The sequence below is a fragment of the Alligator mississippiensis genome, chromosome 13, assembly GCF_030867095.1.
Source record: "Alligator mississippiensis isolate rAllMis1 chromosome 13, rAllMis1, whole genome shotgun sequence".
In the NCBI taxonomy this organism is placed as follows: Eukaryota; Metazoa; Chordata; order Crocodylia; family Alligatoridae; genus Alligator; species Alligator mississippiensis.
In genome coordinates, this window is record NC_081836.1 from 39,969,692 (window position 1) to 39,993,633 (window position 23,942).

General features: G+C 41.9%; 1 protein-coding gene across 6 annotated transcripts; it reads right to left on the minus strand.

Annotated features, from left to right (window-relative positions):
* Positions 1–926: 926 nt before the first annotated feature.
* Positions 927–12,388, minus strand: BFAR (bifunctional apoptosis regulator). 6 transcript variants are annotated; one of them, XM_059716539.1, is made up of 9 exons: positions 12,361–12,388; positions 11,705–11,777; positions 10,242–10,574; positions 8,440–8,641; positions 7,983–8,152; positions 7,030–7,174; positions 6,430–6,600; positions 2,608–2,810; positions 927–2,104 (listed from the first exon to the last, which is right to left on the minus strand). In XM_059716539.1, the coding sequence occupies exons 1-9, from the start codon at positions 12,371–12,373 to the stop codon at positions 1,921–1,923; spliced, it is 1,494 nt and encodes a 497-aa protein (XP_059572522.1). In that variant the 5' UTR covers positions 12,374–12,388; the 3' UTR covers positions 927–1,920. The 6 variants fall into 6 exon arrangements, with proteins under 6 accessions (XP_059572522.1, XP_059572523.1, XP_019350340.1 ...); XM_059716540.1 differs by lacking the exon at positions 12,361–12,388 and adding an exon at positions 12,140–12,349; XM_019494795.2 differs by lacking the exon at positions 12,361–12,388 and adding an exon at positions 11,956–12,064.
* Positions 12,389–23,942: the final 11,554 nt, after the last annotated feature.

Below are 23,942 nucleotides of genomic sequence, written 5' to 3' on the forward strand. Positions count from 1 at the left end.
GGGCAGGGCCTGCAAGGAGAGGCTACGGGACCTGAACCTGTCCCACATGCATCCCCTTCTCTGGGTCTCAGACCCCTGGTCCTCCATGCAGCCCCTTCTCTGGGCTCTTGGAGTCCGACCTATCCCCATTGGGCCTTTAGGACTCTAATCCGGGTCTCAGCCTTGGCCTAGGTTTCTGCATCCCCCACTGGGCTGCACTCTCCCAACTGTGGGTTCCTGTGTTACTGGTTCTCTAAGTCACCCCTGAGCCTGCCAGAGCAGTGGTCAAGGATAACATCCGTCCCCGTCCCCCCCCCCCCAATCCCTTAAATAAAAAAACGCCAAAGCATCTCCACTCTCTGGCAGACACCCCAAACTCACTCTGGGTTTAGCTTAAAACAAAGTCCACTAGCCTGTAAAACTCAGACTTCCTCTGCCCAGGTGACTTGCCTGTTCCCACTTGCACTGGCAGGGTTATTTACCAAAGTTCAAGTCCCTTTGGGAGCCCTGCTGCTCTGCTGCCAAAAGCTCCTCACTTCCAATACCTGCTCTGGTTAGGCAGTCTCTTCCTGGCAGTTGTGGCTTATATAGCTCAGGCATGAGCCCTTTTCCTATCAGGTGAGTCTCTAATTAGCTCCCTATGTCACCTGCAAGTGGCCTCTCAGGCTGCTTGCTCTCTTAAAGCACGGGTTTTCAACCTTTTTAAATAAGTGTACCCCTGGGTGTCCCCTTCTTTAGTAAGTGTACCCCTGGGGGAGTATAGCAAGTAGCAGAGCAGCGGCAGCACGGTGCCTATGAGGCCCTGCAAGGCAGCCGCGTGGGATAGCAGCCTTTCAAAATACCCCCAGAGGTACGTGTACCCACACTGACAACCCCTGCCTTAAAAGAGCAGGCACACCCCAGTGCCCTGCAACGTAGGGTTTGGGCAAAAGGAAAGAGGACTAAGCTTTAGAAAACATCTTTATTTTTTATCTAATTTTTAAAAAGTGTTCATATGATACAAATGGAAAAAAGTCACCAAGATGCAATTCATAGCATTTTAAGATGAAAGTTACTTTTGTTTCACTCAAACATCAAATGATAAATCTCTTGTTTATACAAAAATCACTTTTAATTCAGTATTTACAGAAAGAGTTCTTAGTACATCAGCAGATCACACTAGGAAGAGTTTACAGTGTTAGGTCACTTTACCAAATTAATATTTTAATGGTAGTACCTGAATTTAGTTTATTTGATAGTGCTTTCTCTCCAAAGTTATTTCAGAAATTAAGTCAGCTCTTGATGAAATTTAGCATGCCTGAATACTATAGCTTAATTAAAAGATTTGGAATGCAAAGAAAACCCTTTCTGTTGTCTATGGCTGAAACAGAAGAAATAATTGAATAAACACTATGACAGATTTGTGCATTTGACTATAGCATCTTAGTATGTGAAACCGAGTCTAAGCCTGATATACTTCAATATTGGACTCATTAATGAAATCAGTAGCTCGCTCTGTCATACATAAACTTCAGCTCACTGTTCCCTCTACCTCCAAGGGAACGTTAAGTTATAAATAGTACAGCTCACTAACTTAGAGAGTAGAGGGTAAAGGTCCTATCGAAGAACATGACAAATAGATTTCTCAGATACTGGAGTAGAAAACAATTGAGTCCCCTAACCAAAAACATGTCTTTAGCTATTTTAAACCAGCCCATAGAAGAATAACGTCCTTCTCAATTATGGCAAAGCGACATAAGACAAAGTCTACCTTTATAGTTATGGTACCCCCTGCATGAAAGTGACTTACCTTAAGGCAATTTTTTTAATGAACAAAAATCAGCACTTTCCGCATTGCATTAAGGAAAAGAAGCAATATTTTTCTTTCAAAAGTCAGACTTCAGACATCAAAATGGCTCAGATATTGACTTCTGAAGAAAGTTTTAACATAGATCATTGCACTTATGTTTCCAGACGTCTTATTTCTTTTACCACAAGATCAATATTTATAATTGGATTAAAGTACAAAGCCCAGTAAAACAAACAGTTGCAGACAAACTGTGGAATAAAGGGCCAAAAGATGGCAACAAAAAGTCCCTGGGTAGACACTTTCCAGAAGTGGCTCCACATTCTATGAGGAATTGTCCTGAGAAAGAGACCAAGAGAAGCATCTTAGAGTGGAAGTCGTTGACTTCTAGAGGACTTTTTCTTCTGTTTTTAATAGCTATCAGTGCAACATATAGCATATCGTCACTGTTTATTTAATTAAATGTGATAAGTCACCTAGCACTCTTACAAACTGTCCAGTAATTTAAATCAGATTCCCAGAAAGTGCAGCTCCTGACCTGGAACACTTTGAGTATTAAACAGCTAAAAAACTTAACAGGAATTAGCTAACTATGTGGTACTCAGAATTAGGTATTTTACTGATTAGAATTTAAGTGCTTTTAGGAAAAATACTGGTTACATTACTAACTACCTTTAGTATGTAGTTAGTACTACTGCAGGTACTAAAGTATAGGCAGATTCAGATTCTTTTATACTTGGGAACTTTAGTGGAGTTATTTCAACATATTTATTTTCAGTAAGCAACTGTCAAGTTACTTATCCCAGGCACATACTTATTCCAGTCACACACTTGAGACTTACTTCAGTTTCCTTCTTGACCAGAGCTTCCAAAATGAAAATAATTCCAGAACAGAGAGCAGCATGGCATTGACTATTATAAATCTCGATGTCCAGTAGTGCACCTCAAGCCAATCCCAGGCAAATTCAGCTATTAATTGGTATGGCAAAAGTAAGTACTTAACAATGAATTCTCTCCACTGTTTCCAAGTAGGATCTGTACGGTCCTAAATTAAAATAAAGCTACAAATTAGTTTCATACCAAGCAGTTAAAGTACTGGTTTAGTTCACTTTTCATTGCTTTATAACTACAAATTGTTTTTGTTTTTTTTTAGAAAGCACTTCTCTCCATTAATTACTTGTTAAATGATGAGGTTACTGTTATTTTCTCACATATGACATATCCCCCAAATAAAACATACCTTGTTTTTGGATGGTAAAGTGTAGGGAATTTTTTATTTTAATTTTTTTACAGTCATAGCTCGCTGTGTGACATAGGACGAAGTACCCCAAGGAACATACAGTGTCCAGGAAGTGTGGCACCAGGAAAAATCTTGATGTGAGCTGCCTCACCCAGACAGTCTCCTGGAAGGCCATACTTCCTGGACACTATGCTCCCAGGAGGACTTACCCTACTGCACACAAGGTCAAGCCCCAGATCCATCCAAGGCCAGTAACAAGACTGTTAGTTTTTTACTTTAAGTAGTTCTTTATGTAAATTGCGTAAATAAAGCGTTGTTTCCACATTACAAGCCTCATGAAAATACTACTGGCAGCTCATCTGCTGCTTTGGGCACAAGCTACACTGCTCAGCCGATAGGTATGGTTATGTGAGAGGGCTAACACCAGGTTCCACCATCTTGGCAGCTGCAAAGTATGCAGTGTTTCCAGGCTTCTTTCCAAGCAAACTCCCTGCTTAAAAAACACATCCTGCTTTTGAGTGGCTGATTTTGGAGGAAAGCATTTGTCCTGTATGTGAGAAAAATACTGCATTGCTAGAAAAAATTACTACTACTGACATCTACCTCATTTCTTTTTTAACCATTTTTAGGCTGAAGTTATGTGTTGGGGGTTGGGGAGAGGGAGGGAAGTGGATTACCAACAAAGATTGAGCCCATAAATTCTTTGGACCAGGGACCTGAAGTTTGACCACAGGTTTGCTCATGGGTCAGCACCTTTAGAAATAGCATCCTGCAAAGGTGGTATTCAGTTCCCCCCATTAACATCAAAATGTAGATGTTTAAGCCTCTGGATTTAAAAAAAAATCCAAACTGCCACTGGCATGTTTTAGTACAGGCTTGCTATATAGTTCAGGAGCAAGTTCACCAAACATTCCTTCTGAACTGAACCATACACCAAGCTAAGGTAGTACGGCAGTGGTTCTCAACTGGGGTGCTGCAGCATGCTGCTCTGGGCTGCTGCAGCCAGGTGGAACTTCCCTGTGCACCTCAGTGCGCAGCCAGATAAAACTAAAGCAGTCAGGTACACCTACTCTTGCTGCTGGCTCTCCCAGTCTGATCCCACCATGCTCCTACTGGTAAGAGGTACATAGGGCAGTTCTACCTGGTTGCAGTAACATCAGCACTCCAATTGAGAAACACGGAGGTAAGTTAACGCAGCATAAAAGTGGTTCTCAATTGGGAATGTTGCTAAATTTAAAAAAAAGTTTAGAGGGATATCATGAATCTACAAAAGGTCGAGAACTTCTACTGTAGGGGGTTGTGTAAGATAGTGGGCTAAGCAGACCAGTGGCATAACCCAGTCAATGACAGTTCTTCTGCACAAAGTTGGAGAACAAGGGCAGGGTGACAGGAATAGGCAGGGTAGTAACTAGACCTGTACCTTCAACACGGCTGCACAAAGTATCATATGACTGACATGAACTAGCAGAAGACTGTTCTCAGAATTGGGACATAGGAATTATTTTCATATGTAACCACCCTTTTTTTTCCCCAGGCCCCAATCTTAGGGTAGCCTGCCTGAGCAGCTCAAAAATTCTAGTCAATTTGGAGATCTTTTTCTGCTTCAAGAAATGAAAAGGGACAATGAAAATATAACCTTAACTGGGAGTGGCTCTGGCTATTCCAAAGGCATACTGTTGTTCAGAGAAAAAAAACTGTCCTTTTTCTATGACATATACCTTGGTATTGGGCAGATATCCCACCAGAATTATTTGATAAAGATTTACGATTTTAAGTAAAGGTTCTGTTCTCCACTTTAAATACAATAAAAAGTAAAGATTGAATCTTGTTTTAGGACTGTTTAAGTTAAATAAGCAAAAAAGAATAAAAACGCAATAGTGCATTTCTGACTGCTAATATTTTAGGAGTTTTTGCTAGATATGACACTATTTCCATATATAATGCACCTATTTAGAGTCTTCATTTACATTTTTGAGAAAGTGGTGAATGATGAAACTCCTATTTATTAGGCAAATATTTTCTTGTGATGCGTCCAGCAACATTTGGAGAAGTGGAAGTGCATAAGAATTTTACAAATTAGTTAACACAGAATTAGTTTAAAATATACTTGATGCTAAAGAAAATTATTATCCAATAAACATTTTGCTTTTTAAAACCTATGGATTGTTAGACAAAGGAAGCATTTATGAATTGTACCAATTATTGCTTGTCAACATCTCTGAAGATTTTAGAATTTGTAGCTCTCAAACATCTTGGTTTTTATTCTTTGAGAGAAAAAAAAAAAAATCAGGAAAATTTGTAAGAGAAAACAATTTCAACTAAAATAAAGATATTACTCTGCCCCAGATGAAAAAGCTACTACTGTCCAAGTCTGGTATGGCACTTCAAACACTGGCTCAGTAGCTTCCCTTCTTAAAAACTTTTGTTAAGTATTAGTTAAAATATTTTAAATACATTATATTAGTGCCATGATTTCAAATAATCTACAATTTTAAAATATTTTTTTCTTCTAGATTAGAGTTAGTCATGCTTTCCTTTCCCCTTAGATAATTTTTTGGGGGGTGAAGCTATAAAGGAAATCTTTTTCTCACTTTCAGTTATACTTGACAAAGCAAGTTATTTTTCTAAGCTTAAGAAAAACAACCAGGAGCTTTCCAATAGGAAAACTAAAGGCATGTGTGTAAGAGTATAATCAACATATGTGACGTTTAAACGTGTACATCTATCACCATAGTGCCCTTATTGCAGGGAGTTCACTAATCCTGATTAAGATTGATATTTTTAAATGAGGATAATTACAAGTTTTAGAATTCCTTTTAAAGAATCTACAACCAAATGTTTAAAAAGCAGTGAAATCTACATAATCACACAATGGATAATAAAGAAAAACTCTTGTTCAGTGCAGATTGGGATTACACTTTTGAAAAAACATCTTGAGGGATAAGAAGTATAGACAATTTCAAATCAGGAGGACTTAAGTTTGGCAAAGTTGTAACCAATTAAACAGAAAGTCACTTATTGGAAGTTTTGGCCAATCTTGGCATGAGGGGAAAAAAACCCTTAACTATATATACACAATGTTGGGTCCTGAACTAGCTGTTACAACTCAAGAAAAGATACATTGGAGTCACCTGTAGGTATTTCTACAAGTAGCATCGGCTCAATGTGCAACAGTGACCAAAAAAGCCAATAAAAAGTGCTGAGCATCGTTAAGAAGAGATTTGAAAACAAAACAGAGAATGTCATCATACAAATCCATGGTGTACCCACATCTTGAATACTATGTACAGTTCTGGTCTCCACATCTCAAGAAAAAAAAAAGAATGTAAGAAAATAAAGAGGAATGCTATGAATCTTTGAACTGTTAATGTAACCTACAATGTAAACTACAGATAAACAATAGTTAAATACTTTGAACACCTACTAATAGTTTTGTGATGATATCTTCATGTTCATCTTCTTGCACAGGACATATTGTATGGATGAAAGGTAGAAATGTTTCAGTGTAATCAAACAAGTATAGATACAACAGACTAAGTCTTGGAGAGCTCTTCAGTGCATACAGCAAAAACAATGATTTTCCTGGATTTACTGCCTGAAATATAAACAAAAGATTAGTAATGAATGAAACAAACCTATAGGAGGCTTAGACTTTTCCGGTGAGCATTTTTATTTTTTAAATAAAGACTTCACACAATTATAACTGAGATCATCATTTACAACACTGACCTATACACAAAATGTTACACTAAGCAGTTTTTACCCAAATTATATCCTACCCCGCTTTGAAATCTTCTGAGTTTTGTATTTTCTAGACTTTAGTTATGCATCATAGAACAGTACTCTTTACTACTGAACACTACTTCACACCACAGAGCAGAATATTTCATATATTCCTTTCATGTACACTGGCCCTCGTGTGCACATTTAGAACTTCTTTAAAATTATGCATGCATTTACTTTTCTTAAAGATTTATTAAAATATCTACTCCAGACAATAAGGCTTCTGTTTTATAAAATCTACCTTGTATTCCCATAGGTTCTGTGGTGGTTTAACTCCTAATGTTTTGACATGTTCCAGTTCCATTAGAATAGCTTTTCTATGGCTATTGTTCTGGATATTATAAGGAGCCTTTGTGAGCTCCTCATCTGTTAGTGTAAGGAGTAGTCTACAAAAAAAAAAAATTTGAAAAGGTAAATACTGACAGATCACTTCTACTTTAAACAATTAATAACCTGATATCTAGTCTCTGCATATAATTACAAAAGATGATAGCATTAATACCAAATGCTTTTACCCACACCACTCATGCAAATCTTACACACTTTACATTGTCTTGTATTCACTGAGAAGCTTGACATTAAGATTTTGCTTTATTTTATCCCTGTATCTGATGAACAATTTTAAATCACAAAAAGGAACAAAACCTGCCTTTTGATACCTAGAGGTGGCCAATATAAATACATGATTGTCAGTTAAATGGTTTAACTGCAACTGTTTAATGCAAGATGCAAACAAGTCTTAGAGCAGGGACCAGAGGAGACTCAGAGAGATGGATTCCTTCCATAAGTCTCTGGCTTTGGAGGCTCCTGGATGCTCACTCTACTCTTCAGTCCATTCCACTCCCTGCCGCAGCTGGAACAATGTAGGCTGCTGGATGCCCCAAGCAACCCCTTTTTGCACACACTGGCTTAACAGCACTGCCACTGCCTGCCATCACAATGAATCTGAAGTGCTTTGGTTGGGGAATGCAGGGGACAGCCATGCTTTTGCATGGCACTGAAGCACTCCAAATTTGAAGAAAAATTTGGAGCACTCCAAAATGTACACATCTGTAAATATCTAAAGTAAAAAAAAAGATTTTGCCTCCTTGTAACCTAGTGTTGTAGGCCACAATGCAGACCTAGAAGTGTGGAAATTAAATTGCTGAACAGACTGCTGTGGTTATGGCTAAAAGCTAAGACTGTATTTCTCACCTTCCATTCACCCTCTCCAATACAAATCTCTCCTTGTAATGGGAAGCCCATGGACCCAGCTGTTCCAGCCAAAGAATCACCTCCCCAGTAGTCCATTTAGCAACAGGCTTGTGGACAAGAAGATCATCTTCAAATTCTCTGCTGCTCCAGTGATAAACTAATAAAACCACCTGCAAAATGGCCAAGAAATCTTTTAAAAGTATAATGTATACATTAGCTACAAAATAAGAGTTCTGCCTTAAGTTTCCTCTTCAATGAAAGGCAACAAAACACCACCTATTGCAAGTTCACCCAAGGTTTATCACCTCTGCTTGCTGACCAAGAACAGCCGGTACCAATGCCCACTTGTCCCCAAAAAGTTGTGTAGGAGTTCCAGCAAACAAATGCTGAACCAAAATCGTAATTTATTTGAGACTATTGTTTTCCCATATTTGGAAACAGAATAAGAGATACTTACTGCCACACAGGTTAAAGCTGTCAGAACTCCTGAGAAAAAGCCCCCTCCTCGAGGATTAGTTCTTCCTGCATTTGCTGCTGTAGGAATCTGATCATTCCCATATTTCTGAAAGGCTGTTAGACTGCGAGCTATCTCACTATTTTGCTGAATGTCTTCTTTTCTCTGTTTAGTGACATCAGGAAACAGCTTTTCAATAGCATCCCTAGAAAAAAAATGAGTACTTATCAGCCACTTTGTGCTAAGTTGACTGAACTCTTTTCTAAAACCATGTTTTCCTCACTTCTTCAAGAGGGTAAATTTGGAATGAAACAAGTTTTGGAAATAAGCAATGATTAAACACTAATACAAGCATTTCACAAATAATGGTTAAAGTCAAACTAGCACTGATATACAGGAATACAAAGCAAAAAAATTTAAACAAATTTTTAAACAAATACACACTACTGCATTTAGACAGTTGGGATATACTTTTTTAGAAGACTCCTAACAGGTTTTGAGCAGTTATAGACCAATCTCAGCAGCAAAACTTCGATCAAAAAAATAAATGTAATACATCTCAGACAATTTTAATTTTGAAAACGAAGTACCAAAACATAAATACAATTCAAGACACTGACATACACATGAATATTTAGCTGTTCTATTTCAAGACAAAAATTTCTCCCCAAGAATCTTAAGAACCTGCTGGGCACACCTACATGTTCATTAATGTGCTGTAATTACGACACATTAAGTTTAGTACCTATAACAACAGATACTAACTTAATGTGATGTAATCGGCGCTACTGCAGATGGCCTTTTTGTGATGTTAATGTGCAGTAGGCTAAATCTACTGCACGTTAGCACGGGTTTTTCCCACTATGCTAATGCACAGTAGAATTAGTCTATCATCGCAGTTGAAGCACCTCGTATAGGCCCACCCACTTTTAATACTGATTGTTCCAAGACGAGATTATTTCTGAAAAGATCAATCACCATATTTGCTCACATACCAAATGTCCCCTTCTCTTCCCCAAATCAGCCCTCCAAAATAGATGCATATCTTAAAAAGGGAATTTGATTTTTCTTCGCTGGAATATAAGCATAGAGGGATAGAAGCAAGCACCGTGCTAAAATGCTGCCAAGATGGCTGAAATAGAAAAGGCAAAGGGTCTTACAGCCACACTAAGGCCGAGCACTGTAGGTTGTACCTGAATCTGGAACTGAGATGACTCAGGGCTTTATGCAGTTTATAGCATTTTGATGAAGCTTGTGGTGTTGAGACCTTACTTGATTATTTACAGGAACTTCTATAAAGAACTGTTTACAGTAAAGTTGTAACCGTTCTGCTACTGTCCTTACAAGGATCTGGGACCTAGTCCTCCTGGGATGCACATTTCATAGATATTCTGTTTCCCAAAGGACTTGCTCTACACCACACAGTTGGCCATGCCTCATGAACATATCTTTCCCCCCCTATATTCTACCTTCCAAAAAACAAGCTGTGTGTCTTATCTGGAGGCATGTTGTATGCAAGAGAATACAGTAGGTATGTTTTAAAAAGGTAACTATTACTTTAAGGTTAGCCCCCCCTCAAAGAAATTAAACAATCTAAAAAGGGAAGAAAGTTCAGAGCTCCACTCGGAAATGAATATGTGAACAGTTCAGAACAATTACCAAGTATGAGGGACTGAAAGTTTTAAGACGACTATAAGAAAACTCAGACAGAGAAGTTTTGAAAAGCTGCAACAAGTAACTCAACAAAAAGGATATATGCACATCTCTTTACTTTAGGAAATCCAGAAAAAATATATTAAAATCACCTGAGGAGGATGTTGACCTTGGGGAATCCTTCCCATTTTTCTCTGCATTCTGGACATTCATTCTTTTTAGAAGACAACCACCAGAAGGCTAAGCAGTGTCTACAGAAACTATGTCCACAGTTCAAGGTAGTGGGATTCACCAGAATATCATAACAGCAGTGGCAGGAAAACTCACTAACTGAAATCTGGCGGTTGATCTTGGGAGCAGCATTTGATCCAACTTTTTCTTTCTCAGTTTCAGTTTCTAAAGTCACATCTTCCTCCATTTCCCCTTTTTTTAGGCGATTGGAAAGCTGTCTCCAAGTGCTTAAATCATGTAAAGTGTTAATAATTCTGCAAAACAATGCAAGAAGCCATTATTTTACTACCTAGCAACACCAAACAATAGTCACAGAAATATTAGATGCAATAAAGAATACAAAACAGGCACTTTCTAACTCTCCCCCCTCCAGTTAATCATTTATCTAATGGATAAGTATAGCATTAGTAGCACCACCTGCCTGCAAAAATACAACTCCTACAGACAACTCAAATGCAAGTTTTAAATGTAAACAGCTAGAAGGATAGCTCCCTGTTATAATTTTTCCTTTGTTAATTTGATGTAAAATAATTTTTAAATGTCTCAGTAAGCATGTGCTGAGACCACATACATTTATCAACATTTAATGAAGTTAAAACACCAACTCACTAAGCCAAAAATCAATACAAGTTTAATTTTAACCAAAGATACTGCCAATTGGCATAATCTAGACCTAAATTACTCTAGCCATTTTCATCTTGCATGTTCCCAGGCAAGGCCCCAAACCTGCTCTGCAGAAGCAGACTCCTCGAATTCAATGGGGTCCTGTGTGGCAGCTGGCTTGCACCCATGAATGAAGAACAGGAACCCGAACTGGCTCCCCCAGCAGGAATTAGCTGATCACAGGGCTCCTGGATACAACAGTGGTTTCCTACCAAAAACCACCAAAAGCTTATTCTGCCACTGAGTCCCCACTAAACTTAATCTCAGCAGAAAAGACCTATGAGCATTTCAGAAAGTAAAACAAATTTCAAAGGAAAACCATGACTGTGCGCTATGCTAAGTGAGGAAACTACACAGCCATAGGAAGGCTGGTGACCGCGCTGTGGAGCACCACCTTCGCTTGTGGCTAGGTAGGACCGGTGCGGGCCAATGCTGAATCAGCGCAGGCAAAATGGGTTTTTTTGCAACTGCCATTACTTTCTGAAAGGTCCCATTTCTAGAGGAGAAGGAGCAGGCCTCAAACAGCCTGCCTGGTTACCACTCTTCTCTTCCCTCACTCTTTGAAGAAGCAAAGGTGCGGGCTTATCTCCTCCTTTGTCTCTCCAACGCACCAGCGGTCTTGCTCTGTCCCGGGTGCTCCCGTGCCGAGCTCGGCAGGCCCCGCTCCCGCTGCCGGAGCCCGACTCGGCCCGAGAAGCAGCAGGCACAGGCGGGCACTTACCCAGCCGGCATCCGGAGCCAGGGAGCGGCCCCCCTGCGCTTCTCCGCCCGCGGATGCGACCCGTAGCGGGTTCCTGTGACGGACAAGCCCAAACGTTACCGGAACAACACGCGCCAGCGAGTTTCCGCCCAGCTGCCTGCGGAGCCCGGGCGCCGCAACCCCCACCCGCAAGCCGGGGAGGCCGAGCCCCGCTCCTCTCCTGCCCCCGCGCCGCGGCCGTGACCCGGGGCAGGGGGCGCAGCCGCACTCACCCCGCCGGCCGCCCCGCGCCCCGGCGGTGGCGGCGACATGTTCCCCAGGACCCGACCCGGCCCCGAGCGGCGCCTGCCGACTGCCGCGCGGAGGGGCGGAGACACCCCGGCCGCGCCTGCGCCCCCACGGCCTTCCCTCCCACCGGGCCCCTCGGGTGCCGGGGAGGAGGGAGTGCGGCGTCACCTGCGGCCTTCACGCGCTCCCGCCTCGCCTGGAGAGGGGCCCCCACATGGTGTTGGCGGCGCGGTGCGCCGGCTCCGCGCTGTTTGGCTGGAGGCCCGCGGCGGCAGCGCACGGAGACGAGCAGCGCGCCTGAGGCGAGGGCAAGCCGCGATTCCTTCCAGTTGTCGCCTGCTTCGCAGGCTGCTTTTTTGGGTGACAGGAATGAGTATTGTATCACTCACCTGATTCCCTCATCCTAGCATTACACCGCCTTTAAAGCGGGGCAGTGAGGCAGGTGTAAAGAGACCGGTTTGGGTGTAAATATTCTAGAAAAAGTCACTGTGACTTTCAGCTGATACTGCTCCCTTTTGTACGCAGCGATACAGCGCATCAAGAAATAGAGAATAGTAGATTAGGATTTACTATAAAATGTCTGTCTTCGCAAATACGTTAGGAGCTTTAAAAGCCAGATGGTGATAGAGATCAGACAATTTTGTTCACTGAAACCTGGAATTACAGAAAGTGGGGGTGGAAGGGAGGGAGGATGTCATCCACTCCAGCACCCTGGTGCTCCAGGCAGGATTATCCCTAAAACATCCTAGAAAAAAATATTCGTCTAACCTGCTCTTAAAAACCTCCAGTGTTGGAGATTCTGGTCTTTCTAGGAAGCCTGTCGCGAGGCTTAACTACCCTTATAGTAATAAAGTTCTTCCTAATATCCAACCTAAATTTCCCTTGACACAATTTAAGATAATTGCTCCTTGTCCTGTCCATTGTGGACGTAGAGAGTAGTCTGTCACCACTCTTGTTTATAACTGCCCTTCCAGTATTCAAATAATATTATCAAGTGCCCTCTCACTCTTTTCTTCTCCAAATTAGATAATACTAGGCTAGCAGGGATTCCCTAGTCTGCATTTGGGTATACAATTCTTCCACCACAAGGACAGGACTTTGCATTTTTTCCTTAGTGACTTTAATTAATTTCAGACCATTTCTCCAGTTTATCAAGGTAATTCTAATACTAACCTCCAATGTCTAGAATCCCACCCAGGTTGGTATCCTATGTAAATTTGCTAAGTACCACTCAATCCCATCCTCCAGTGCATTAATAAAGCCATTAAACAATACTGGACCTATGGCAGACCCCTGGGGAACTCCACTTAATATCTCCTCCCAATTATACATTGTATGACTAATCATCAAACTTAAGGACTGAACCAGGTATGTATCCACTTCACAGCACTTTCATCTAGACTTTTATATCCTTAGCTTACTAATAAGAATGTCATGAGAGACTGTCGAAAGCCTTGGTTAAAAATCAAGGTGAATCGCATCCTCCACTCTCCCACTTCTGGTACCTTGTCATCAGCGATCAGGTGGGTCAGGCATGATTTGCTCTCGTTTAATCCATCCTAGCTGTTTCTGATTGCCTTGTTTTCCAGGTGCTTAAAATCTATTTCTAATGAAGATGTGCTCCATAACCTTTCCAGGTATAGATTGATTGGTCTGTACTTCCTCAGAATCTCCTTCTCCTCTTTTGTAAAGATGGGTACTAATATTTGCCCTTTTCCAGTCATGGAGGACCTCATCTGACCTGCAAGATGTCTCAAAAATAATTTCAAAGGCTCTAAAATTACCTCAGTTACCTCCCTTAATACTCTAGAGTGCATCTCACTCAGCCCAGTTGACCCAATTTCTCTAAATAATCTCTAACCTGTTCTTCCAATAATCGAGGGCTGGTTTATCTCATCTTCTATCTTAGCTGCCAGTTGTGCTTGTAGCTGACCTTATTTGTGAAGCCTGAAGTTAAAAAAAAAAAAAAAAGATATTACATACTTTGGCGTTCTTCCCGTCATCCATGATTAGACTGCTCTCTGCATTTAGTAAAAGGACCTACACTGTCTTTACTTTTTCTTTTGCCATATATATACAGTGCTTTTTATGTTGCTTTTTATATCCCTTGCTAGCTGCACCTCAATTTGTGCCTTTCTGATTTTTTCCTTGTATACCCTTGCAATACTCCTATATTCCTCCTTAGTTATAAAGTCAAATTTCCACTTCCATTTACATGTATATTATATTGTTTACTCATTAATACTTTCACGGCAACAGAAAAAAATATTTTATATTCTTACAGAAAGTGTAAACTTTTCAGTTGATCATTCAAAAATAAAAAGAATTCTCTAATCCAATAAGATCAGGGAAAGGATTTCCAGGAGAGATTTAACCTATTGCTTTCATATATTACAAATAAATATTTAAATACCATTTATTCATTTTAATAAGTATTTTTCTTTACTTGTTTATACTGATAGGATAGTGGGGAGAGGTAAAAACTATATCATTAAGTACTGATTGCCTAAAATACCTTCACTGTGTGGGTGGATTTAATTTACACTATAAGAACTGTGTTAAAGTAATTAAATAATCTAGATTCAGTGATGAAAGATGGGAGTACTGGGTTTCATTACTATTTTAAACTGGATTAGAATAATTTTAGATATATATTGAAATGTCCTTGTTTTCTAAATAGTTTATTATTAAAAATACTGAAATAGGCATCCACTAAAAGGGATTATGACTTTATTTTAAAGATAATTCCTGCAAACTATGATGTAGTTTGTCATTACTATGATAGACTTTAGTAGCATACTCTTGAATGCATCTCTATTAGTAAACTAGATTCAGGAAAAATAATTAAGCATTCTAGTCTCAATATTTTTCCCATTAAAAAAAAATCTGCTTTAGTTCAATAAAGCACATTTTACCTTAAACTGCAAAGTCTCTAACTTATTTCTTATGGCTCTTTTAAATGTGTACAGGACTGATCTCTATTTAAAAAATAAAGCAAAAACTTAAAAGGCACTGGAAATTAGTGAATGAAACCGTATTAATCCCCTTTTAATTAAAAACAATGTCATTTACACTCCTCATGTTATTAGCATTGCAGTAGACTGCTGTACTTAGCACAGGTTAGTACAGGAAAACTAATGCAACAAGTACAATTAAGGCATATTCCATGTTGTAAAAGCTAGTTTATTACATGAAAAAATATTCTCCCTTTGCTTGATTCTTTAGGAATCCATTAGAAATTGGCCTTTTCACTTTTTCATACACTGATTAACTTGCAGCACTTCCAGACTTCAACTGTTAAGTGCAAATAAAATTAAAATTGCATGAGAATTGTGAAAGTTGATTAAAAAATTAATGAAGCCTAGTACTGGATCTTGCTTCCCTACCTGGCCAGCATCTATCAGTTTACGAGTGGTGAAACCACTTAACAAGTGTGTGCACTGATTAGCAAAGAAATTACATTAAATTGATATATAATGCAGTTTGACTAATCTTTCAGTGAGGTTGAAAACTAACTAAAGTAGTAAACTGAATCAAGTCCTTATTGTTCTAAAAAGGGCTTTTCACCTTGGTCTTCTGAAGAAGCCATGGAAAGAAAAGTCTGGATGCAGTGAGTAATCCCCCACAAATTCAAGGTAGGCCATTACTACAATAGCTGTACTGTACTGTACTACAAAAGCTGTAAAATGTTGACAACCGAGATTCGACTTCTTTGCTTTCATAAGCTTTAGGTAATGTATAGTTACTGTGCTCTTTTATTACATGACATCCTCTTATCTCATGCCAGTCTTTTGAACAAAAATTAGTTTAAAAATTGCTCAGGTTCTTTTTTTTCCCCCTCTCCAGTTCTAACACAACACTTATTTTCCCTTTTATAATAGGCAACTCCACATATTATCCAAATGTGACGCCCGGGGATATTAAAAAAAAACCCTTTGCCTTCCTGAATTTCAAGTGAGGTAACCTAGATTTTCCCCAGGTAATTGAGATGAGAACCTGACTCAGCATCCAGCTTTCAGTCTGTTAACAAATAAATAAAGCTGCTATCCAAGCATCATGAGAGTAAATACCAAAAAATCATACACTAGGATGTATCATCTCTAGTGAATGTTGCAGATTGACTGCAGATATTTATTATTCTTCACATTTGCAAGGATTCCCCTGTAACAGAGGACCAGAAATTATTTTGGTTTTAAAAGCTTTGATTCAATACTAGGCTATATAAGCCATAAATACTCCAAAAGTTGGATGTGACCTACAGAATCATAGAGAAGTAGGGCTGGAAAGGACCTCCAAAGGTCATCTAGTCCAACTCCCCTGCCTGAGGCAGGATCATTCCTGTCCAAACTGTCCTGTACAGATCAGCTTGACTTGGATTATAAACTCTGAGGTTAGGATTCTTACCTGTACAGCACAACAGATCTTGGTGGGAAAGGGAACAAGGGGTACGATATAAGTAGCCAAGCCTTATTTATATTATTTCTATGTGGTGAAAACATTACTCAAAGAGCTTTCTGTAACTAAACAATGTAAATTACCCAGTCAGAGTAAAGATTTGAAATCAGAGGGCACGTCTACATGACAGGCTTAACTGCACATTAGCATAGAATAGAAATAATCTATATCTCTCAAATAATTGAAACCTAAGGCTACTGGATTTGCATCTTATATGTCTAAAAGATGAAAATATTTTCTAGATATAATTGGATCATAATGATATCAAACCTGCCAGACAACTTCTTCCCCCGGATATATATCTGTCTGCATATATATCTTACACATGCTCCGAGAATAGAATAGAAAAACACAGAAGAGCAGATATAGAAAAATGTACATGAGCAGATAAGGTTGGGAACCCAAGAATTGTTTTGAGAATGATTTTTGTCCAAGGACCTGTGGCCTTTGGATGACTTAGGCCCCCAGCTGGCAGCAGCTGGTCAATGCAAGCTGAGAAGCAGCCGTCAGGAATTCTCTAATAGATCCTGCATGAGACAGATCTCTGGTCAGAAACAAGCTGTACAGGCAGTCCTCGGACTTACGACACAATTGAGTCCTGAAAACCATATCTTAAGTCGAAACATTGTAACTCAGAACCAATTTTCTCATAAGAAACAATGTTATAAATGGGGAATTGGTTCCTGAACCAAGGCCCAATACCCAACTTTTACCAAAAATACCCCAGAATTTTGTACTCGATCAATTATAGATGAGTAATATAGCTACATTGAAATATATCATAAATAGCAATCATATTGATTTGGAAGGACTTCTTTGAGGTGACTTTGCTAGACTTTTTGAAGGGCTCTTGGTTGGACTTTTTGAATGGTTCTTGGCTGGAGTCTTGGCTGCAAGTTTTTCTGGAGTCTTGTCTGCTTTCTTAAAGAAAGCGTCCAAGGAAGTTTGGACAGATGTTCTCCAGGGAGATGAGCAACACAGCGAACTTGTTCACTGGCGTGGCATCACATCAGATCAAGTTTTGTAAGTCGAAACTGATGTCATAAAATTGAAACAGGGTGTCAATTTATAAACGTTGTAAGTGCAGAATGTTGTAACTCGAAAGGTTATAAGTTGAAGACTGCCTGTATTTTAGTGTAAAGTGCAGGGTAAGACTAGATCTATTTCTTGTTTATTATCCACATATTTCTGTCTCTTTCAACCTACAGTTACTGTTTTTATGATTTATTTATGGAATATTTTTTCTATTTCTTATACAATACTGATTATCTGCAGTAAGTGTGATCAGAGAGCAATTTGCAATTCCAGGCATGCTGCTTCTTTAGAGGGGCAAACATATTAATTTTACTCAAGATGGATTAGCACAGGAACTTTAAGATGACAAAATCTCCTCTACTATGGTAAAGCCAGGACTGGAATAGGTGCAACTGAAGTTCATTGGACTAAGAAGTTGTTGTCCCAGTGACAAATCTCAAGTTTGTTCTTAGTGGTCAAGTAGCAGAACAGTGGGGAAAGGTTTGGGGCTGAAGGTTACAGCACCTTTTCTCCTAGTTCCATAACTTTAAGAAACATAAACTTTCTTTTTAATACTAGGAATATTTGGTTTTAATTGTGATCATGCAGAAGAACTCCTTAAAAGATGTGTTAATTCCATAAAGAACAATGGCATAAATGTAACTCAGGAAGGGGATTTCAAAATTCCAGGTATATTTAAATTCATCCTCAATCCTTACTCACTTGAAGTTTTAACAAATGGATTGCTGCAGGAACTGAACATTACCATATTTACTTGATTCTAAGATGAGATTCTCCCCATTTAACATGGGGGAAAAAAAGCCCCTCATCTTAGAATCAAGTATGGGGGTAGAGGGACAGGCAGCTGCTGTGGCTTGGGCTCCAGTCCCTACCTGGGGTCTGGCTGTAGCCACAGCTGTTGCCCGCCCCTCTCCCCTGTGACAGCCAGAACCAGAGAGATTAATAAGCAATAATATGTGCTTCTTGGAGGCATTTGGTATTTTGCCTAAACAGGTAGTATTAGTTAATATAAAGCTTGTAAGTTTGTAAACTGCAAATGCACTTGTCTGTCATAAGTTTAACCAAAATGATAAATTAACTGTTCATAGAACTGACTGAGCCCCATAGGCAAAGCTGTAGCTGTGAGATTAGCTGACCTAACGGTTTTTTGCTCAGGGTTCAGCCTTAGTGATAAAAACTAGATCTAACTGCTTGGCACACCCAACACATTCCAGGAAAGCATATCCCAAGAAAGCATATTCAAATGAAGCCTAAAAGGGGTTAAGATTTAAGCAGAGCGATGTCAATTTCAAACCTAAAGGTGCTGCATCATAATTTGCTTATTAGATAAACCCGAGTCTGAGTAGTAACCTTTTATGATAATTTAAACACCTTTCAATCCCATAGGGTAACAGCTATAGGGCAACATTGTGAGTGGCCCTGAGGCCAACAGATTAACATAAGACTAGGTATAAAAAGCACATGCATCAAGTAACCAGCAGGAAGGAGGGAAGAGAATGGACATTTCTGTTCCACGCCCAGACCCCGGACTCCTGTTGTGAGTGAAGATCAGATCCCGATCAAGAGACTTTCCCTGGTAATCCCTCTGACAGCGTCGACCATTGGGGACGCCTGACTTGGCTAGAATCACTTAGCGTGCACCTGGCATTGAGAGACTATTGATAAGTTGCCAACCCATGTCTGTCTGTTTGTTGTTTTGAACAGCCCAGTGTGGCTAATACCCTTGCAGTGCCCAGTTGGCTTACGACAGATGGATCTATTCATCTATCTATCTGTTTTATTATCTGTTGTTATTATTTACTATTAGCTCTTTTATACTGCATTATCTGCTTATCACGTTTATCTGTTAACTGTTGTGTGTGTGTAAGCTATAATAAATTTGCCTTTATTTCACTCCCAACTTTGCCTCCTTGATCCGAAACTGAATCAAACAGCCCAGTTGGTCTGTGATAAATTGATACACGCACAGTGCCCTGTTTGTGCCCCAAAATTGGCATCACAAACAGGATTGAGGATGGAGAGTTTGGAGGGGAAGAATGGTGCAGAGGGGGCAGAGGGATGGACCCCACTGATTGCTTTGATGGAAGAGGTTACCGGTGTTAAGAATCAGGGTGGGATAAAGAGAAGTTAAGACCCACCTGGAGCGATCCCACCACAGTACCCTGTCAGTGGGCTGCGTTCACTGCTGTGCAGAAGGGCAGACCTAAAAAGGGATGCCTATCTTGGCTGCTGGCAACCTGCCTAAGACTGGGAGCAGAGGAAGGCACTCAGCTCCGTCAAGAGAACCAATCCTTGAGTGACCCAGCTTGAGAGGGAATTAAGGGAAGAAAAGGATTCTAGCAGTGTCACGTGCGCAGCTGCCAGAGCAGCTCAAGATTGACTAGAGATACTAGAGCATTGGGAGAGAAAGATACTAGTCACACGGGCAATCACCTCCCTTGAGCAGAAGGTGCAAGTGGCACGATCAGTTGAACCTTCCCCTGAAAAGGTTCGGCAATGTCTTTATGGCAAAATTCCAAAAACTGAGCTGTGGGATGACCCAGAAAGTGAGGATCTGTATGGTGAAATTGCAGTAACTAAGCCAGGAGATGATGAGTATGTGAGGCTTACAGAAGAAGCCTGCGAGATCCCACCTCCTTATGCCCCACCAGCCCAAGAGAATTTAGGAAGAGAGTTAGCCCAAACCTTCCCAGTAGTGGTGACCTGTGCAGGGCCACAAGGGGGCAATCTCCGGACAGAGACAAAGTCCTTTACTCGCACAGAAATCCAAGATTTACAAAAACAACATAAAGCCAAACCGGGGGAGCAAATAATAGACTGATTAGTTCAAATATATGGTGAAGGGGCCTCGGCAGTATCTGTGAGTCGCACTGAGGCAGCACAATTGGTTCTCTACCCCGAAATCCAGTTGGATCAGTGAGTCGGGCAGGACCACAACATTACTCTGTTTTCTGCTGTAATGCAGGCAGTTGTCACAGGTTACGGTAACATGGAAGAAGAGCTTAATCCTCCCCCACGAGCATGGACTAGCTTAGAGGAAGCTATCCACTGTCTGTATCAACTGTCTTTAATTGAATCATTTGAGCAGGGAACTGGGGGCATACTCTAGATGAAGAACTAATGACAGAGACCATGTAGAGAAAGTTTTGCCAATGAGCCCCAACAGAATGTACTTCAGCTCTGCTGGCTTTACAGCAAGAGTTAGTAACTCACCCAGTAAGAAATGCAATCCGGAGGTTGGTACAGCTTCTGCCCATCTTGCAGAAGCCGGGGCTTCCCAAACTAATAAAAACTGCCAAGGCCATGGCAGTGGCCCCTGAGAAAGATGACCCGGCAGGGCCCCGCAAGTCCAGGAAAGTGTGGAATGGAAAATCTAACCCCCTGCAGGCACAGATGTGGAGGGAGTTACTGGCAGCAGGGTTCAATAAAGACCAGATTGACGGGCTGCCCACCTCAGTCCTGCAAGGGTTATGGGCCAAAAACTGTGAGGACGGGAAAGGGAAGAAGATAGAGCCCTCGGCACCCCCCGACCTCCAGCAGGAGGAGACCTGGCCGACCCAACCCCCCCGAGCAAGGGGCCATCATGGGGGCAGTAGAGGATTGGGGACCGGTAACACAGAATAATATTGGCCCCTTAAATCAAGTACCTATAAAGATTTGTCTAAATAGAAGGAAAAAGTCAATTAATATGCTACTAGACACTGGTGCCCAGCTATGCATTTTGGACTGTGCAGAATGGAAAGGGGCACAGGGAACTCCCTACCAGGTGGTAGGGGTTGGAGGTGCCAGACGACCAGGACATTTGGTCTGGCCCACTTTCACCTTGCCTCACGGCTCTGTAGTAACAGCAGCTGCTATCATGCTCCAGAGAGGGCCGAACCTACTGGGACTAAACGTGTTGCAGGGGCAGCGGTTTATTCTTAAGCAGGAAACCTGGCAGTTTAGATGTGCCATGGCCCAGGAGAGTGAGCAGAAGGACGTGATGACGGCAGTAGCCGGCCATGAAGCGGGTACACCGACCTCAATACCTCACACCCCCTGAGGCAACACAACCAATCCAGGACATCATCAATCGACAGCTGGAGGATGGAACCATCATTCAAACTCATTCCCCGTACAACAACCCGGTGTGGCCGGTACGTAAACCAAATGGGGAATGGTGATTGACTGTTTATTTCAGGGCTTTGAATGCCAACACCGACCATCTGATGGCCATGGTCCTATCCATGCCTGCACTGACGGAAAGCATTAGGTGCTGTGGCCCCCAGTGGATGGGATCTGTAGACATTAAGGACATGTTCTTTGCTATCCCCATCCATGAAAATCACTGGCCTTTGTTTGCCTTCACATGGCTGGGACAGCAGTACACCTACACAGTCCTACCCCAGGGCTGGGTGCACAGCCCCACCCTGGCCCACAGAGTGCTAGCTGCGGTAGTCCATAAAGTCCAATTGAGTCATTCAGAGGTACGTGTCTGGCAATATGTCGATGATGTCATGGTGGGAGTTCAAGGCTGGGAATTAACTATTTCTGCTTTTGAGTCCCTAAAGGAGAAGGTGCAAGCATTTGGGTTCACGCTGTCCAGCAAAAAGATCCAAGAAGTCGGGCCCCAGTGTGAATTCCTGGGAATCCAATGGCAGGAAGGTAGACCCACCATACTGGCCAAAGAGCTGCAGAGTCTGGTAGATACCCCTGCCCCAAACACTGTAAAAGAGCTGCAAGCCCAGTTGGGTGCGCTTAACTTCTGGCACCTGCATGTCCCTGAGTTTAGTGTGTTGGCCTGGCCTCTGTATAATCTATGCAAGAAAAAAACACAGTGGGAATGGGGGCCCCGAGCACCAACATGCTAAGCAGGCCCTCAAGGAGGCAGTGATCACCCATGCCTCCCTAGCAGCACGGCGCCCAGAAGTGGAGCTCTGGCTCCATGTAAACATGTCCGAAGGGGGGCCCCATTGGAGCTTGTGGCAAAGGGACACACCTGAGACAGAGGGAAAACCCCTTGGGTTCTGGAAAGGGGCTGAAGCCCGATACACCCTGCTGGAACAAATGCTGTGTGCACCCTCAGCTTTAGCAGCCACAGAGGCCCTGAGAGGGGAGTTTTCCACTGTCATAACCACTCTGGTACCCATCCTAGGAACGGCATTGTTGGACAGACAACTCTCGCCAGGGGGGCGAGCCCAAGAAACCACAGTGCAAAAATGAGTCTATTATATCTTAAGTCAAGCTCAGCAAGTGACCACAAAAGGACATCCAGCATTAGTAGAAAAGGTCACAGAGAGCACAATTAATGTATACCCAGACACAGCCAGCCCAGACGAGCCATCTCCCATCAAGGAAACACCGCCCTTCTCACTCGACATGGAAACGTCAGAGGACATAGAGGTCTGGTTTACTGACGGCTCAGCCAAAGGTCGTACCTGGAAGACGGCTGGCATACGAATCCGAGATAGTAAGCAACTCACCCTGGGGGGAGATGGTCAAAGTGCACAATATGCTGAGCTAGCCACTGTAGTCAAAGTGGCTGAGTATGAACTGGTAGAAGGACCAGGCCGCCCTACAAGGCCCATTTATATTTACTGCGATTCATAGATAGTAGTGGAGGGTTGCACCAAGTGGCTACCCCTGTGGAAGAGGGAAAACTTCAAAAGGCGGAAAAGAGACATCTGGAGCCGTGAAAAGTGGGAAGCTTTGTGGGAAATGGCACAGGGAGGCCTTCCCTTATACATAAGGCATGTCAGTGCAGCTCATGGGAGCAGAAAGGCTGAGGGGCCTGAGGCAAAGTGGAACAGGCAAGTAGATGAGCTAGCCAGAGGCAACACAGAGTGGGTGTCAAGGTTGGATCCATCTAATGGGAGCCAGACTCCGTTTTTTCTTGTTCCTGCAGATTGGGTCCATCCGCGGGCACAGCCATAGCAGCCCCGAGGCAGCCTGAAATCATCACCCTGCTCCAGAGCGACACCACCACCCTCACCTAGTAATGAAGGGGTGGAATGTCATTATGATGGAACTGCTGGTCATTTGCTGGTCATTTGATACTGTTTGATTACTGTGGGGCATTCGTGTGCTCCCACGCCCCAGATCGCACCCGCTGCCAAAGCCTCAGACACACAGGGATACTGGGAACACCCAGCCACAATTGAAGAAGTGCGAAAATGGCCTTTCAATTGCCGACAGTGGATTGTGGACTGGCAAGGAGAAATCTGTCAATGTTACTGTGGGACAGGGTGGTTGCTTAGTTTCCTCCCATATGCCAGGATCAGGAAAAACGAGCGTGGGACAGAGGGAGATTGTTGTAGTTTCTTACAATGGCCCTACTGCTGTTATATTCTGCCTGCAGGTGTGCTGCCCACCCTGGGTCCCGATGTGACCACTGCTGCAATCCCACCTGCAGCTCAAAATTCTACAACCACCCGGAGCCCAAGGAGGCGACCGAAACCTCCAACCCCACCTCCATGGGAGACGATAGCTCTAGAAATTCCCT

Excerpts from the sequence above, each read along its gene's own strand:
- BFAR (XM_059716539.1), bottom strand. Across the intron at positions 10,575-11,704 it reads TGGCTCCGGATGCCGGCTGG|AATTATTAACACTTTACATG; the intron begins GTAAGTGCCCGC and ends ATTGTTTTGCAG. Across the intron at positions 6,601-7,029 it reads AGAACCTATGGGAATACAAG|GCAGTAAATCCAGGAAAATC; the intron begins GTAGATTTTATA and ends TTTATATTTCAG.